General features: G+C 40.4%; 3 protein-coding genes and 1 non-coding gene across 5 annotated transcripts in view; 2 read left to right on the forward strand and 2 right to left on the reverse strand.

Annotated features, from left to right (window-relative positions):
• Nucleotides 1–218: 218 nt before the first annotated feature.
• Nucleotides 219–290, reverse strand: trnap-agg. The gene has a single exon. It is a non-coding gene; the product is annotated as a tRNA-Pro (tRNA).
• Nucleotides 291–873: 583 nt separating this feature from the next.
• On the forward strand, nucleotides 874–12158 carry fam114a1 (family with sequence similarity 114 member A1). Of its 2 annotated transcripts, none has more exons than XM_046413436.1 (13): nucleotides 874–990; nucleotides 2695–3027; nucleotides 3702–3786; nucleotides 3880–4109; nucleotides 5128–5262; nucleotides 5471–5623; nucleotides 5730–5925; nucleotides 7880–7965; nucleotides 8733–8957; nucleotides 9099–9238; nucleotides 9334–9406; nucleotides 9885–9938; nucleotides 10406–12158. In XM_046413436.1, exons 2-13 carry the CDS (start codon nucleotides 2701–2703, stop codon nucleotides 10529–10531), a joined length of 1830 nt encoding a protein of 609 aa, XP_046269392.1. In that variant the 5' UTR covers nucleotides 874–990; nucleotides 2695–2700; the 3' UTR covers nucleotides 10532–12158. The 2 variants fall into 2 exon arrangements, with proteins under 2 accessions (XP_046269392.1, XP_046269399.1); XM_046413443.1 differs by having other exon boundaries at nucleotides 5730–5886.
• Nucleotides 12159–12348: 190 nt separating this feature from the next.
• On the reverse strand, nucleotides 12349–17945 carry LOC124072239. Its single transcript, XM_046413485.1, has 10 exons — nucleotides 17601–17945; nucleotides 16685–16978; nucleotides 15477–15767; nucleotides 13838–13948; nucleotides 13702–13755; nucleotides 13273–13308; nucleotides 13106–13144; nucleotides 12978–13010; nucleotides 12834–12881; nucleotides 12349–12622 (listed from the first exon to the last, which is right to left on the reverse strand). Exons 1-10 carry the CDS (start codon nucleotides 17686–17688, stop codon nucleotides 12561–12563), a joined length of 1056 nt encoding a protein of 351 aa, XP_046269441.1. The 5' UTR covers nucleotides 17689–17945; the 3' UTR covers nucleotides 12349–12560.
• klhl5 (kelch-like family member 5) overlaps nucleotides 15677–17958 on the forward strand; it is a 50220-nt gene continuing 47938 nt past the window's right edge. Inside the window, exon 1 of the mRNA XM_046413470.1 lies at nucleotides 15677–15700. The gene's annotated coding sequence lies outside the window, so the exon portion shown is untranslated. The remainder of the gene's footprint in view (nucleotides 15701–17958) is intronic.

Consider the following 17958-nt stretch of genomic DNA (forward strand, 5'->3'; position numbering starts at 1 on the left):
CATTAATCATTCAGCCAAGTCATTTATCAAGCAGGCCAAATATTTGGTGGCCATACTGTAGCTTCTCAAACGGGATAATTTTCTAAGATAACACTAATAGATTTAAGATCTTAGAAAACTCAGCAGTTTTTTGTTATTTTTTTGTTATCTACACATTCGTGACATTTTACACGTTTAACATTAATTGATTCACCAGAAAATACAACTACGCAAAACTTGGGCTCGTCCGGGATTTGAACCCGGGACCTCTCGCACCCTAAGCGAGAATCATACCCCTAGACCAACGAGCCACCGCGCTTGAAATCTGCGCAGCTGCATATAAGAATCTTCTACGCAGTATCCATATTTAAATTGTTTTTCTATTGTAATTTGTGATATGTCCTGTTATTATGCTTTTCGACTTGTAAACGTAAGCGGAATGAATCTGAACCAAATCAACTTTATTTAAGAACTAAACATAACTATCTCGGCGAGAGCGAGATGATTCACTCTTGCCCACCTGCGTAATATGACCAGTCTGCCAAATTTAGCGTAATCGCGTTGATTCGTTTCGTCTACTAACTAAACACGTAATTGTACATTGACTAAATCTAGACCCATAATGTCAATAAAGGTGTAGAAACCATACCTCTAAATGCGACAGATACCATGAAGCATGAATTGCACTGGGGCAGCATTGGTGTCAAACAGAAAATATATGTAATTGAAGATTATTTTAAACCCCGTTTCACTTTGTGAAAGATGTTTTTATGACTTTAGAAAAACGTAGCGTGGTAACAACAGCGGTTTCTCATATTTATGATCGTTATAAAGGCTCTTTGCAGAGCATTGCCTTAAATTAGTCGTCGTGTGCACTGGCTTACTCGCTAGAGGACGACAGTTGATCCTGAGGCACTTAACTATCTTGTGTATTGTTACTCTTCGGTGCAGGCACCTACGGCCTGCCGACGTGGCGGGGCGGAAGAGGAGCTGCTGGCTGACACCGAACGGGTGAGCTGCACTGTCACTTTCTCAAAAACAAAACTGTCTTTGAGCTTTAAAAACTTTCCTTTGCCTATATCAACTGAAAGACAAAATCCTGCAACAAAAAAAAACAGCTATATATTTTTAGTAATTTGCTGCACTGGTGAAATGGTGCTTGTTTTACACGTAAAGATGATCATAAAGCTGCGAATAATAGCCTAATTGTCATATTCGCGTCCAAATACAACAGTGGTCTTTGTTGCGTGTCTGCTTGAGAGCGTTGTGTGTGCTGTTAAAAATACAGGCCTTCGTGGCACATTATGTGATTAAGTGAGCTGCTTTATTTCTACTCATATTACTTCAGATTTAAAGAAAATATTGTCACATCATGCTTATACAGCCTACTTGCTCGTTAGGCTGTGTTCTTGTATCAATACAAATATATGTTGATATTGTGAACTGGTTTGTTTACCATGTCAGAGATAACGTTGCTCTAAATGATATTTTGGTGCCGGGAAACAGCCTTAAACAAACTTAGCAGTGTTTGAAAACATGTAGATGACAGTAATGATGTGGATGCATGTACAACAACTCACCACTAGATGGCGATGTTGCGCCACGAAGTGATCAATGGTTTTGACTCAATTTTGACACACTTGCAACACAAATTCTGGTCATGTAACTTTGACCTCAACGTGTCATATGGCATTTTCGGGGCAACACAAATTGTGTATGTTTTTTTTTGTTTGTTTGTTTTTTTAATTTATGTTATTATCAAACAAAAATAATCAAGCAAACAATGTTGTCAACCAGAAACTAAATAGAGTTTGTGAAGGTCGTGTCCTCAGGGTTGATGGAGGCAATGACGTGAAAAATGCAACTTATACAGAAATGATGCTTTAGAAAATGTTTTAAATTTATGTGAGTGTGCCATGCAATTTTACTTTATTGACTCGGTCTGAATTCTGAATCTTTGCAATCTTTTTGATATTTTTAAACGATTGCATCACTTTGTTCTTTATGCCCACCATAAAACTTGTGTTTTTATTAAAAACATCAAATATTTGTTAATTCGAAGCCAAAGCCAATGCATTTAACATCTTAAAAATAAAGAGGAGGAAAGAAGTCGCGGAACTGGTGGTGAAGTAGTTAGCACTTGTGTTGTAATGTTGGTCACCTGGCTGGAAAAATAAAGAGAAATGTTTGCAAGCATGCTGAATTGACTTAGTGAGCTGTATGTCTTAAGCATTTGAGCTTTGTGCTAATCTTGTGTCTGAGCAACTAGAGCTAATGATTAGTCGATTTTTTTGGTCGGTCCATAGACAGAAAATTCGTTTGCAAATATTGTGACAATTGATCATTTTCAAGTCAGCTATAACAAAAAAACATATGAAACCTTCTCTGGTAAAATCTGCCTATTTTCTCTCTTTTACATCACTGCAAGAGGAAAATCTTTGGATTTTTCAGGTGATCAGTTGACCAGTATCACCTCAGACATGTTAAGGAGTTAACTATTGGCCAGTTAATTGATTTGGATATTGATTATTAGTGACAAAGCTTCTTTAAATTCTGTTATAAAATTAGTCCAAAGCAGTCATACAATACTGTAATCATTATACAAAGCAAACACACACTAAGAGTGATGTTTCCAAAATTAAAAAGTCTGTTTCTAACCTTCTAAGATTAGCACTTTCCACACTAAAGCCCACTAAAATCAAAGATCTCTTCCAGATCACCATGTCCCAGGCTGCCCCCTCTGACGCGGACTCCTCTGCTGACATCACTCCTCCACTCACCCAACACCCTGGCACTGACCCTGGCTCCTGTCAGGATGTCCCAGCAGCCCTTGCGCCTCCCTCTGCTCCTCCACAGCCTCCTTTAATCCCAGAGAGTCTGGTCCTCCCGCAGTCCACCGAGGAGGCGACCACAGAGGACAACGCCACCGCCAAGACTTCAGAGGGTCAAACCGACCAACTGGATCCTCCCACTGAGGGTCAGCTGATTGAATGTGACCAACCAGTGAGCCTGGAAGCAGACGCAGAGGCTGCGGAGGAGGATGCGGAGGTTTGTCGCACTAGTTTCTCGAATTGCAGCCGAGTTTTCCTTTTTTCTCATTCAATGTTTACAACACTGTGACCTGTCCAATCCTGGAGTTTTGAGGCTAATACTGATATTGATATTTCAAAGCTTAAAAATATCTGATCACTATATGTGTCTCAGTATTGTTCCTTAACACACGCAACATAGACAGTTTTGAAAAGGATTCTTTAAAATAGCGGTGACAGCAGTGTGCTGTCTTTGGCATTTCTGCGCTGTAGTTTATTTATTCGGACCTGTTGACACACTCCCTTCCACAGATTTATCTGCAATAAGCTAATATCAACTGACCTATCAGCCTAGTGGATTTAGCTGTGTGGCCTTTAACCCATGAGCTTTATTATGCTATTCAGTGATGACTTGACCTTGAATTAAGTGACTATAAATAATTTCACTTGAGGTCCAGCCTGTCAAATGTAGAGATTTAATGCTTTTCATTGGAAGTCAAAAAGCACTGTCTTAAGTGTTTGATATCTCTTAGATTTTGGAAGGAAGATTGAAATGAATTTTTCTTACATGTTATAGACCCAGTGATTAATGGATAATGAAAATAAATGAAGCCTTTGAGATAATGCAGGTAAAAGCAATGTTCTATCCATTACAACATCTTGAGTGTGTGAGTGTGTGTGTGTGGTTTGCAGAAGTCACTTCAGGACAACGAAAAAGGTTGGGGAGGTTGGAGTTCTTGGGGAAAGTCTCTTCTGAGCAGTGCCACCTCCACAGTGGGTACGTCCTCTGTTGTCATTTACTTTCACCGTCCCGTATTTCCACATCCGTACTGTCGCTTGAGTCTTTACTTTTGTACGTGTCTGTGTGCAGGTCACAGCCTGACCTCAGTTAAGGCAAAGGCAGGAGAGGCTCTGCGTCTCCACAGGACCTCAGTGGGAGAGGAGGCACGAGAAGAGGAGGAGGAGGGAGCAGAGGAGAGGGGAGATGAAGCCGGCCAAAGTGGAGACGCTGACCTGTCCGGCTGTGGGGAGTCGTCTGCGAGTGCTGCGGCTTCAGGCAGGGGCGTCTTCTCTACGATCACGCACGCTGTGCAGAATACAGTGAGTGAACACACACACAAACACACACACACACACAGTTGTGTTTCTATCTCTTGTGGGGACATTACATAGACTTACACTGATTTCCTGGAGACTTAACCACCACCTTACCATCACAATAAACACTACTTACCTAATCCTAACCCTGACCTTAACCAAACTCTAACCTCAACCTAACCTTAAAGCAAGCCTTCACCCTAATATTTAATGATTTATGTTGTGGAGACTTGCATTTTGTCCCCATAAGTATAGCAGGTCCTCAAAATGTCACTGTGTAAACAGATATTAATATGGAGTCGGTCACCCCTTTTCCCATTCATGCAGTAGAGCATTTGTGACGTTAGGCTCTGATTTTGGACCAAAAGGCCTGACTTACAGTCTCCATTTCAGTTCATCCCAAAAGTGTTTGACTCTGTGTGGGCCAGTCAACATCCAGCCATGTCTTTATGAACTTTGCTTTGTGCACTGAGGCACAGTCATGCTGGAATAGAAAAGGGCCTTCACCAAACTGTTGCCACAAAGTTGGAAGCACAGCATTGTCCAAAATGTCTTGTAGTAATAACAGAAGCCAAACAATCAGCTCGTTTCAAACGGGGGTAACCACAAGATGCTTGCCAGTATTGCTACGTCTGTGCAGCGTGGGTTGCCACTGCATTGCACATTTAGCGGAAACTAATTGCTGAAGGCAAAATAGTTACTATTAAAACGATCAGATTCTAAGTAAATAGTTTTGTATGGCATCTCATACACATAAGATACGTCAGGTTTTCGAATTAGTTCCTTGTAGTTTTGACCTACTGTCTCTAACTTATGAATCACAATCCCGTGATTTTACATTTCCAGTCACTTCAACTTGGTATTTAAAAATTTAGACTGAGGATTTTATCATCTTCATTTACCTTGAGTGTTCTAATTTTTAAATCATCAGTTCCTTTAAACGTTCCCTGGTCTCTCTGGTCATTTTTTTCTGTCTCTCCCTCTATGTCTGTCTCTTTGCGTCTCTGTCTCTCTCTCACAGGGTAAGTCGGTGATCACTGGTGGTTTGGATGCCCTGGAGTTCATTGGAAAGAAGACCATGACCGTTCTTGCTGAGAGTGACCCTGGATTCAAAAAAACTAAAACCCTGATGCAGAAGACAGCATCACTGAGTCAGGCATGCTGACACACACACACACACACACACTCTTATGGAAAACCAATGTGTCTCCTATCACATACATAATGTAAAACTTGTGTCTTGTGCATCTGCATGGACGGAATAATTCGGTGATTCTCAGTGGAAATCCACATTCTGTACCTTCTCCAAAATGAAAGCGCTGCTGCGGTGTTGATTCAGGTTTTACTGTGACGTTTTTCTTTAGATGTTGAAGGAAGCCAAAGAGAAAGAGCGGGCACGCCTGGGAAACCAGCCAATCAGTGCTCCCACAGCTCACTATGGGATTCTGTTTGATGACTACCAGGGCTTGTCACACCTCGAGGCCCTGGAGATCCTGTCCAATGAGAGTGAGGTCAAGGTAGAGAACAATGAGAAATATAGAGTACTTTAAAGAGAGTATTGCCAGAAATGCAGTCCTTCTTTAGAACAGTGTTGATGAAGTCGTATATAACATCTGCTCCTAGGTCCAAGCCTTCCTCTCCTCCCTGGTGGAAGAGGAGCAGGAGAAGGTGAAGAAGGAGCTGATTTTCATCAAGGACATCTTCATCAAGCGAGAAGGAGAGGATGGAGGAGAGGATGAGGAAAAAGAGGAAGAGGGAGAAGGACAGACAAGGGATAACGGTGATCTAAGTTCCCAATTACACTGTTCTACCCCCCTGTGTGAGTGACCCGAACCAGCCAACCACAGACCTGCTGGAGGTAGAGGCGGTCCCTGAGCACTGACCCAGGATCAGTTGGTCTAAATTCCCATTTTCTGTTTGAATTCTGGCAGGCTGACACAAGTCCTGATGTTGAATCAGAAGTTCAGGATCAGAACTGATATTTCACTGTGGCTGAATTTTTTTGGGCCAGTGTGCAATTTTAAGTACCGTATCAGGGACTCCTACTAGAGACTAAAAGGATATCTCGGCCTCTGCTGTTCACCATTTTTTAAAAATCTATTTTTAGTATTCCTAAACAGATGGTAGTGTAATACTGAATTGCTCAAATGCCCTCCTTTGAAAATCCCCCCAAACTCACATCATGAAAGTATTACGTTACACCTCGTAGGAAGAAGATGATACAATGCTGACAGACTCCAAGAATTCATTAAGATGAACAGTACACAGGTTTTTGGAAGCCAAAGCAAACACCAAGACACTAGAAAACAATTATTTGTGGTGTCAAACTCCTGCATACAAACTAAGTTCACTCCACTGTGCAGCAAGACAAACTAATCCAGTTATTTTGCAGCCTGTGAGAAAATTTTATTTTATTTTTTTTTGGGGGGGGGTATTTCAATTTATGAAAAAGCAAGGCCCTCTACAGCCAGCCAGTTTTTTAATACTGAGTTTTTGAATAAATGGTTATTATGACCAGTGAATGAGTGAACCAGTGAAAATAAGATCCAAGAAGTTAAGAGACCCTCCCACAGCTCTTCCTCTGCACCACAAAACATGAATAGAGAATCCTGTTAGAGTTCCTCTCCCTCCTGATAGCATTTGCTTAGTCCATTAGCTCAAACAAATCACTGACAGGCTTAATGACAACAGTCTCTTTTATCCCAAACGTCTCAATATGAACCAACAATTCTGGTTTAATTGCAACAAAACAATAAGTCAAACGTCACAATAAGTCACTGTCAGCCTGTGACATTATGCAGTGTTTAATTTATATCGATCCCTGCGAATCAAATCTCCCTTTTGATTGTCCTCACCCACAGGGAGGTCAAAGGTCAGGAACGGAGCAGTCAGTAGGGATTTTCAGTGCAGGTTTTAACTGTTCAAAGTGTAAGGCCACAGTCCCTCCTCACATTTTCCCGGGGTTGATGATAAAAGTTACAAAATCCTGTTTTTCACAAAAATGATTGTTTCCTCAAGTAATATCTGATTCACTGAAAACATACACAAATTATTTTGTTTTTCCTCAGAACCTCATGGGAATCAGTGTTGGAGGCATTATGTTTCTGATCTTATGTCGTCTCTGCTCACAAAGTAGAAACTGTTCTGCCAAAGTGAAATTCATTGTCGAGGGGATGGCAAGTGATGCAGAGTCTTTTTTTTTTGTTATCACCACTTGTCACTTTAAATTTTAAAAGCTATATGTAACCTTATATTGCGAGACAGGTGCCTGCAGGCGATACCACCGCAGTACAGAGTTCAAAGCCGCCTTGCGTCCCTTTAGCTCGACGGTTTAAGGCGATGCCTGATCTGGTGTTGGTGTTCGGGGGCCACTGACACACTCACAGCACGTCACAGACTCAGAGCAAAACCAACAGAAGCAAAGAGATCAACAACATTAAATCTTCATGTGTGCTGTGCAAATTAAACTCTAACTAACTGCGATTTATACACAGGACTTTCAGTTAATTTGGCATGAAAACAGAAATCAGAAGTCATCACCAAATCTCTGTTGTGCTGTTAGCTGAAGACAAACAAGGATATTATCATTATGATCTCGGCACGGAGGGAAATCAAACTGCTTGTGCGTGGTGCAAACTGCTCTAATTTTAGTTAATGCGTCTATGGCTTTAACATATGCTGTGTAAACTGCAGTACACTGATGTGACGTGGGTGTGTGTGTGTGTGTGTGTGTGTGTGTGTGTGCGTCTCTGTGCGTTGTGTCTTTCTGCCAGCTGCTGACGGGGAGGAGTTTATGAGCGTTCTCACTGAGCTGCTGTTTGAGCTCCATGTTGCTGCCACACCGGACAAACTCAACAAGGTGAGAACGTGGCTGCAGAGATGTTCGCCGTCTCTCAGGACATAACGGAGCTAGAGGGCACGTGTGGTGCTCAAAGTGTCCAAACTAATACATATGAAAAACCCAACAGCAGTATCCGTTTCCGCAAATCATGACCTGCTTACTTAAGATAATCCGCAGAGCTTGTTGTGAACAACTGTTGTCTTTCTACTGAACTACACCAGTTCACCACACAGACAATAACATACATCTGCTTATGGACGGGAAACTTGTGCTCATGACGGGGCAGGATGTAAACATTGTTGGCGTGCTCCAGAGCTGTAATGTTAGCAAGCTTCCTTCTCCTCTGTGACACCTGAAGGAAATAGTTCCTACTTGAATCTGCTACAAGCTGCTGTAGTAGAAGTACGAGTCCGCTGAGATAACATAGTTTGCAACCTTTCGTTACAAACTGAAATATGCTGATCATCAAACACAAATGTAGTAACAAAACACTGGAAGTCTAAGAAAACATTATTTTCCTTTAACCCTTATATTAAACTTAATTCTTAATCTCAAATTGAAACCACTGTCTTCCCTTATTATTTGACATTTAGTCCACACACACACACATATTCACTCTCTTCTGCTGCAGTCTTATAAAAAATAAAAGTTATCACCATTGAAGTCCTTCTGCACATATAGAATGTACATTAGCATATAATCGTGTACATGCATCTGATTAGCATACATCAGGAAGGTGATCTCTCATTATGCAGAGCTGACGGGTGGTAATTATGCATCTCCAGGCTCGCATGAAGGCCCATGATTGGGTGAGTGATGTGGAACAGCCTGCCACCACGGAGACGGTTGGCAGGGAAACGCATGACCAGGCCAGAGGAGAGGCCTCACCTGGAGAGAATGAGAAGGAGGAGAGGAAGGAAGGCGGTGAGCGGGATGGGGAGAAGAAGAGCGAGGGGGAGGAGCAGAAGGAGGGGGAGGAAATGGAAGAGAAAGATCCCAGATCTGTACAGGTGAGGTCAACTCAGCAACATTACATGAGTCAAATTAGCAACAACAGAGAGTTTTTCCTCATTTATTCCTTATTATATTTAATCTCCCTCCCCTTCCTGCTGTGTGTGCGTATGCGCGTGTGTTGATCTCCCTCTCTCCAGGCTGTCTATCTGTCATCAGTCGGCAGTCTGGCTGAGGTGACAGCTCGCAGTATTGAGCAGCTCCACAAGGTGGCAGAGCTCATCCTCCACGGCCAGGAGCTGGAGAAACCAGCCAGGGACCAGGCACACATTCTCACCAGGTGTGTTTGTGCATGTGTGAGTGTGACAGAGACACACACACAGAGAGAGAGAGAGAGAGAGAGGAGTTTTGCTAAAATCCACATATTTATTCCAGGTTGACATGTGCCATGTGTAAGGAGGTGGAGTGTTTGGCCAAGAAGTTCTCCGATACACTGCTTCTTGTTGGGGTAGGTGAGAGGGACTATGTGCATGTGTGTGTGTTGGGGGATGGTGATATTCTATTTTTTTCTTATCGTCAGCAAATCCCATAAAAAGTCAAAATCTATCACTGTGTTAATCCGTCTCTACTTCCTGAAGAGTTGAAGTTTTAATAAATGGCTCAGGCACTGTAATCTTTTAGAAAAAATCGCTCAGTCAGGAGTAAATCGTGCGTTTGTTTGGGACTCTTTTCATCTGCAGTTTAATACACATTTCATACTGGGATATATGGGGAGGTCTGTGGCACAGAGCAATTCCTGACCTCCAGCCTTACCTTTAAATGTTTGTCTTTGTAGTTTTTTTTGTGTGTTTTTGTACCAAACCACTGATTTTCCATTTGTAAGTAGAGTTTTGATGATGATGATGATGATGATGATGGTGTAAATGATCTTGGTAAATGGTCTTATGGTCTCACTACTGCTTCCTCTCTGGCTTTTTGTCTCTCAGGGCCAGAAGAAGGCAGAGGAGTTGAATCCACTGGTAGAAAGTGTGCTGCTAGAGGTGAGATGCACAGATTTCTCCCTGAGGACACTCCCTGAGGACACTCCCTGAGGATGTTTCCGTAGTATTTAATTTTAGACACTGATGGTTCATGTTTTGTTTTTATTATTTTCTTAAGCTTTAATGTTTCATTTAATAGCTTAACAAGGTTTTGTCACCATGTTTGTTATATGCAGTATATGTTACATGTTGTAGTGAGCTAAAGATGATTTTTCACTTTGATGGACAATAATTATATATATTCTCTTCTGTGGTATACACTCTCACTGTGTGGTTAACAACATGTTTAATATATCTAGGTTGCGCAGAGTGAAACCTCAAATAGCTACACTCAATTACACCTGAATATACAGTATATTTTTTAATGTCTCTAGACACTTAAATACACTTCTGTAAACAATCTTTAAAAAAATTGCGGTGGTTGTGGTGGTGATGATGATGATGATGATGATGTCTCACATTTGCAGGGCTCCAACAGTACCAACTACATCCAGAATGCTTTTCAGCTGTTGCTGCCTGTTCTGCAGATCTCCCACATCCAGAGCCAGCACTGTCGGCCCAACACAGAACCAGCAGTGCAGACACAGCATTAACACACACACACACACACACACACACACACACACACACCTCCTGCTCCCGCTTGTCTTGTATCTATTGTTGTACAGTATAGAGAATAGATTATTCCAGATTAAGTGCTTAAATGAAGTGCCGTGGCTGCAGGCCAAAGATGTTTTGAATATGCGTGATATAATCTTTAAGGTTTAACAGTTTTACAGTTTAAGTATATACATGTAGAAATGACCCACATGCAGTATGTGTGTGTGTGTGTCTCTGAATGTCATTTTGACTCTGTTTAGTTCAGTTGATATTTTGTTTTGAGGAACCAAAAGGTGTTATAAGCTGATCTGAGCTCAGCTGCGTCCTATAGTCTCTCTGACAAATGAAGACGTTTCTCTATCGTCTCCAAAAGCTGAACCAGAAAAAAACCCCACAAAATTACTGATTGTGTCGAAGGGACATTTATGTATATTGAGCATTCTTTGCACTCCTTATGGTCCATTGTTATTTCAACAGAAAAAGCGTTGACTAACACTAAAGAAGTGTGTTTCACTGACATGTTGTAATCTGGTTTGAGACAAAATGCCAGTATTACTGATTACACTTTATGCTTATTTAGTTTTTTTTAATTAAATTATATGAAGCAACACTACCTTATATTTCACTCCTACCCAGTTTGATATGAAAGAAAAATTTCAGTCAGAAAATATTTAGTTCTCCTTCTGTGATGTCGATGAATTAATCTCTATCTTTTGACTTGCTGCTACACTTAAAGTATAGTTCGACAGTTTGTTAAATAACTTTTATGCCAACAGTTTGATGAGAAAATTGATACCACCATCTGTATAATAGATATGAAGCCACAGCCAGCAGCTCATTAGCTTAGCTTAGCACAGATACTAGAATCAGAGGGAAACAGCTAGCCTGGCTCTCTCCAAACATAACAGTAACAGTTGGTTGTGTTGGTCTTTATGCTAAGCTATCTGCTAGCTGGCTGCTACAGATTCTCCATACAGACATGAGATAGTATCATTGTTCTCATCCAGCTCTCAACAAGAAAGAACAGGAGACTATTTCCCAAAATGTTAAACTATTTCTTGAATGACAAAATGACTTATCACGTCCTCTGTCAGACTCTTACCTCTCTTTCCACGAGGTGAACAAGTTATTAGCTGAATCATGAAGATGTTTTTTTTTCTTTTAATGCTGTTTTGCCAGGATCTAAATTTATACCCTTTGTGTTCCCCAGGGGTATATATCTCAAATGTTTTCCATCTTCCCCTTTGCTTCAACCACCTGTTGAGTTTCAGCAGCAGTCCCAAGATTCTCAAAGTGAATGTGTATTTTAATATCCATTGTTAAATGGGCTCTTCCAGCACATAATTACTCAGATCTCTGGTCAAGATAAAGTACTCTCTTCTTTCTTTAAGAGATGCTTTGACACAGACAATTAAGTTCAGCTATAGCCAGATGAGGTAAGGTCATCTTTCAGCTGTGCTTCTACCTTAGAAAACAAAACAAAAAAATGTAATCTGATATGAAAAATGTTTGAGGAGCCAAGTCATTTATTTAGATTTGAACAGTTAACATATTAAGACCCCCATCTAATAAAGTGCCCTAAGATTGTTTGAGGATGAAAATAAACATGTTTTAACCACCTGTGAGTGTCTCAGATGTTTTTATTTTCATCTTAAATGTGGCTGGTGCTTCCCTCCATCCATCCATTTTCTATACCACTTATCCATCAGGGTTGCAGGGGAGCTGGAGCCTATCCCAGCTGACTACAGGCGAGAGGCAGGGCTGACACAAAGACAGACAACCACAATGTAGAGTAGCCAATTAACCTATGGACTGTGGGAGGAAGCCACGCAGGCACAGGGAGAAGGTGCAAACTCCACATAGAAGCACCCAGACCGGGATTCAAACCTGGAACCCTCTTGCTATGAGGCAACAGTGCTAACCACTGCACCACCGCCATGTTGCTGGGACTTGAATCAGTCATTTGTATTTTTCTCCATTGCACTTTAAATCCATTTCCGTGATCCTCTGTGTGCTCTTCTGCTACCAGGCCTGCTCCTCTGTGAGGGAGGAGGAGGAGTGATGGCTGCGATGATGCAGATTTGCTAAATATAGACGAGATAAAAACAAAATATAATAAACAGACTGGGGATTGAGATAGTTGTGCTTCGTACTTTTAGCATATTCTGATACTAATACTTTTGTACTTGCCAAAATTTGAATGTTAAAGTCATTTTTTCCACCAGACAAAGTGAAGTACAAAAATACAAGGTAAAATATTCAGTTTGGTTGAATTTGGTTTAATCTTGAGTTTACCTGTATGACGCTGGTCAGCATTTTCATCCAGCAGAGTTTCTATGTCATCTGAAAAATGTTGTTAAGACTTTTAACACCAACTCACTTAAGGAATTGTATGTGATCTGATTCATTACTGAGGTTGTTGAAGTGTGTGACCCATACCTTGACTGTCAGCTTCTTGAATGGGTGACAGTTCTGTCCATTGAAAAAAAAAAATTGGCACAAGACTGAAACAACAGATGAATCAAACCATTTTCATCCAAACTGTGTGTTAGCATTTATGAACTGACCTGACCAATACTGGGACCCATCAGAGCGGGGGATCATCCCTATTGGACAATAAGAGGTCATTAGAATCTATATTTGCTAAATTAAAAAAAAAAACAAGAAAGAAAATCATTTCAAAAATCTGGACAGTTTACAGATTATTGTTTTGCAATTAACCAAAGTCAGTTACCTTTTGGAGTGACGATATGCACCTGCTTCTCACCACCTAGTGAAAATGTCAGTAGATCCATACAGTATATCAGACATATTTATCACTACTCATATCATTAAGAGAAATAATTCTGAGGACAGACTCACAGAAGAAGACTTGATGCTATGACATTATATGATCCAGTTTATCTACATAATTATATATTGTTTTTGGGACTGACTTTAAGATGGAAGTAAAATTCTCTGATAGAATGAAACAGGCTTTAGGACTGTGTTTTAGATTGCTTGTATATGAAATAGAAATAATAATAATCCGGGTTTATAAGTTGTCTACAGTGTGTTATTTATTCAAATAAGGGAAAACATGAAGAAATATATTAGAAAGGTGTTACTTGAGGAATGAAAACTCAGAACATCAAAAAGTCAAAAGACACTAATTTAACTTTACCGTTCAACTGCTGGCCAATGAAATCATATCCAGCAGGATGGATCTTGGGTTTTTCTGACAAAGATAAAGATAATTACGATAAATTTTTGGGTTAACTTTAAAAGATCAACTAACTACTACTACTACAACTACTTACTGCGCAAGTATCTCTCCCGGTAGACTTGCCCAATCACACTCGTGACAACAGCCAGCAGCACCACACACAGCAGGACCAGCCAGAGCACCCTGAGCACACAACGCCACTCGTCTGCAAGTTAACATGTCCATAATGAGTAACTGAAAATGGTCCCAACTTTGAAAATATTACAGTCATGGAGGAAAATCTTCACATTTGAGAAGCTGGAACTAGCAAAAGTTTGGCAATAATTCTTGATAGGTGACTTGTAACTTACTGATAACTAAAAAGAGGAGATATAGACATGCTGTCATGGTTTGAGATGTTTAGCAGTTTCCTGTTTTATTTTGTAGTTTTTATTCTCCCCTTGTATTTAGTTTTGCTTTTCATTTCCTGTCTTTGTCTGTTTTCCCTCCTTTTTGATTGCTTGCCCCACCCTGATTGTCTGGTCACCATTCTCATTATACACCTGTACTCATCTTGTGTGTTTTGTCAGTTTGTTTTTCTTTGGTTCTCTGTATTGGCTGTGTTTCTTCATTCCCTGGGATTCCTCTGTACATTGTGCTTCTTTTTGATCACTGTGTTCCTTGTGTTTGCCTTTTTGGATGATTTCTTTATTTGAATTATTACTCCCAGCTTTCTAGTCTGTAATTTTGGATTATTTTTCTTTGTTTGGACAATTGTTACCTGGACTCCCAGCTGCCTTTTGTTTGGTTCTGTTCCCTTTCAAGTAAGTTTATTTTTTAAAGTCTTCTGTTCATTTTACCCTTGTGTTGGCATCTGCATATTGAGTCCTCCTCTTTGTAACTGCATAACATGTGCATTTAATAAATAAATGCATTTGAAGATATGTTGGAAAACATAGAAAACAATATCAGGAAGTAATGATGAAACAAATACAACTAGAAAAAACAAAGAGGAGGACAGATTGCAGAAGTTTGGTGGAAATTGGGAAGTAAAATGAATATATAGCCAGCTTTACACACACACACAGACACACACACTTGCTGGAAAATGTGACTTAGTCATAGCTTTAAGCTTGGGAGTGTGGGAGAGCTGGAAAGAGAAAAAGCCCAAAATCAATGCAGCCTTGGAGATAAAGTAGATTAAGATGAACTGTAACTTGACAGAGAAGAAGAGAAAATCACAAGGTTGAGGCTGGAGTCGAGAGATGAAGAACTGAGGAAAATCTGCTCTGTTGAAAAGAATCAGAGAAGATGGGCTTGATTGATTTGAATTAAGTGAATCAGTTTCACTCCAAATGAAAACTGATTGGCCAATATCTTTCTTTGATTGTCTCCTCTCCAATCTTGCTGTAAAGCTCTCTCATCCTGTTAACAGCCTTTCTACATTTACTTCCATGACAGCTTTTCCTTTGCTGTTGCAGTCAAAAGTTAATGGAAATCATCTGAAGTAGCAAATTCAAGTGACAGCAAAGGCAGATTTCAGGAGCCTCTTGTCTTGTCCAAGGACAAGATAGATAAAGGGAATCCCAAACCACCATATTATCTCTTAAGATGCTGGTCTGGCTAACATGGGAAGGACAGTATGTAACAATGATGGATAAAGTGACTCCTAGGAACTGTATAAAAACACTTGTTCATTTGCTCATCTCATCCTTGCTGTTGGTCTGTTTGCAAACTGTAAGAATTAAACTTACAGAAAGACAAGAGTTGGCTCTGTGCTTCATTCAACACCGTTTGATTGGCGAACCAAAGGAGACAGTGGCTTTTATTGGCTGACTCTGAAGTGGGTGGGGCCGGGAGACAGCAGTAAAATGCCTTCCTCTGTCCTTCATCATCCTTCATGTCCACATCATCTTGCCCACTCTCCTTCTCAGGTGGGTAGAAGTGTAAGGAGCTGTGATTACTGAGGCCGTACAAGGTGAGATTCACGGTTTCTGCATCCTTGAGTTGAAGTGCCACTGACACTTCTAAATACACCTTTAAATCTGTGAATCGATGGATAAACAGCTTGTTAGCATTGTCAATGGGAGCATGTTAGCATGCTAACATTAGCATTTAGCTCTACATAAGCTATAGCATAATTTCAGACCTCTGAAAACCCATACCAATATAATCACAATAAATGTAAGTTCCAAATTATTTATGATTAAAGTTCTACTTGCAAGCTACATTTTCCTCAAAAAGTTTGACGGCATAGATAATTTGCTATGCACAGTCTACCACCATGCTAGAGGCTCTGTTAGGCTGCAAGGCTTAGAACTACATTCTAAAGTCAGCATGCTAACTGTAACAAGGATAACATGCTGATGTTTAGCTGGTATAATGTTAACCATGTTCACCATCTTTGTTTAGTGTGTTGACATGCTAATGTTTGCCATATAGTTAGGGATGAGGTTCTGTAGCCCTTTGATTTGAAATCCAGTACTGAGTCTCCTTATCGTTTAGGTTTATCTTAGCATTATGAAATAACTAAATACTAAAATAACTAAAGCTCAGAGATGTCTAATCACCTGTTGTTAGCTGAGAAAACAACAGTTTTCATTGGCAGTCTAATTAATGTGCACAACCTGTGGCTACAACATGAACATTGAAATAAGCTGAATAAATGTTCATTAAATGAGACATTAACGGTCTCCTTAATTGTCCTCCACCAGCTGCTTAATCCAAATAATGAAGGTCTTGAGTGTATTAAGATGACCAGATTTTTGATAAAATGGTCAAAGTTTAACAGGGATTTGCATTATGCTGACATGGGGAGAAAAGGAGAAATTTTAACCTCAGGAAAAGTCAGGGGATCGATCTCCAAAAGTAATTTTGAACCACGAATGTCTGAATAAACTTCCAAAGTGGTGATACAACTAAAAACAACAGAATTTTATGTTTTAAAAAAGAAGTGCAATACCTGATGATAGGTTACTGTGTAATTCTGTCATGTTCATATCTGTTTCACACATAAACCAGCTCTTTTCTGGGTCTTCTCCACCTCTCGTGGAGTTGGATACTGAATCTGTCATGTTGCTTTGATTCTTTTGTCTGCAGGCCTGCTCCCACTTTTCATGTTCTGGAGTCTGTGAAGGGTTACATGTATCCTGACTCCTAATTTCAGCGTCCTCGATCTTCCCATTTTCCTCCGTTTTCACCTGATTCATTCGCTCACAGGGTCGGTAGGACAGACAGCGGAAGTTAACTTTTGATGCTAAAAGGAGAGAGAGAGAGAATGAACAACAGAAAATTCAGAGCGACTTTTCACCAGAGGCAGACTTAGAGGGGAAAACTGCAAAATGCTCTCATGTCAGGAATCACAGCGAGATCTCAAAATGGAAGCTGTTGCCTCCAGTTTATATCTAACTGACAAGGACAGACAGGAGAGACACAGACCAAGAAGGAAACCGTTTAAGGTAAACACTTGCATGATTACAAAACCTAAAGCAAGTTGCTCTCAAAAAGAGAAGCTTTTCAATGCAACACAATACGGAAACATTTTTCAAAGCAGCTGTCAGTCAGTTTTGTATGGAGCTATTTATGGCACTCTTAACTCAGAAAGACAGAAAGAGAGCGGCTGAATCAAAGTGAGTTCATATTATGAAGAAACAGGACAACGTGACTGCAACATAAAATTCGCTGCTTCTAAAGGTTGATTTTTGATATTCATTTTGAATGAAACTAAGCCAAAGCACAGCCACAGTTCTTCCCTTTTAATGCTTCAAAAGGTCATGAACCATCTATTAAAGCATTAAAGCATACAACATACCGTGTCACACACACACAGAGCTGCACAGAGTAGATAAATATCATTCAGAGTTGTTTGGGTGACCCACCTCTGTACAATGTGAAGAATTCTGGGAGGCAGATGATAAAGGCGAGGATCACGAGGATGAAAACTTTTGTCAGTGCTGCTCTCGTCATGGTTGCACCATAAGAGCTCACACACACACACAGTCATGCACGGACACACACTCGCTTCTTCAGGCTGACACAGGCATGACTTGTGGCTCGTGGTATCTGCTTCCTTTTCTTGAAACAAACACATTCGTTCACATCTTCTCTCTGCCTGTCAGAGTAGCCTTTGGTAGCAAAAACACCCTTTACTATATTTCTTATAATTCTTGTAGAGGCAGGCGACAGCACAACACGATACATGTGCTCAATTTAAAGCAACTTCACTTCCTATTACAC

Source organism: Scatophagus argus, chromosome 2, assembly GCF_020382885.2.
Source record: "Scatophagus argus isolate fScaArg1 chromosome 2, fScaArg1.pri, whole genome shotgun sequence".
Lineage (NCBI taxonomy): Eukaryota > Metazoa > Chordata > Actinopteri > Scatophagidae > Scatophagus > Scatophagus argus.

Bases quoted from the DNA above. Each gene is read 5' to 3' on its own strand.
- LOC124072239 (XM_046413485.1), bottom strand. From the start codon at position 17,688: ATGACGAGAGCAGCACTGACAAAAGTTTTCATCCTCGTGATCCTCGCC. The intron at 13,949-15,476 runs GTAAGTTTAATT...GTTAACTTGCAG, and splicing joins GAGCCAACTCTTGTCTTTCT to ACGAGTGGCGTTGTGTGCTC. The intron at 12,882-12,977 runs GTATGGGTCACA...AACATTTTTCAG, and splicing joins TCAAGAAGCTGACAGTCAAG to ATGACATAGAAACTCTGCTG.
- fam114a1 (XM_046413436.1), top strand. From the start codon at position 2,701: ATGTCCCAGGCTGCCCCCTCTGACGCGGACTCCTCTGCTGACATCACT. The intron at 3,787-3,879 runs GTACGTCCTCTG...GTCTGTGTGCAG, and splicing joins CAGTGCCACCTCCACAGTGG to GTCACAGCCTGACCTCAGTT. The intron at 9,239-9,333 runs GTGTGTTTGTGC...TATTTATTCCAG, and splicing joins CAGGCACACATTCTCACCAG to GTTGACATGTGCCATGTGTA.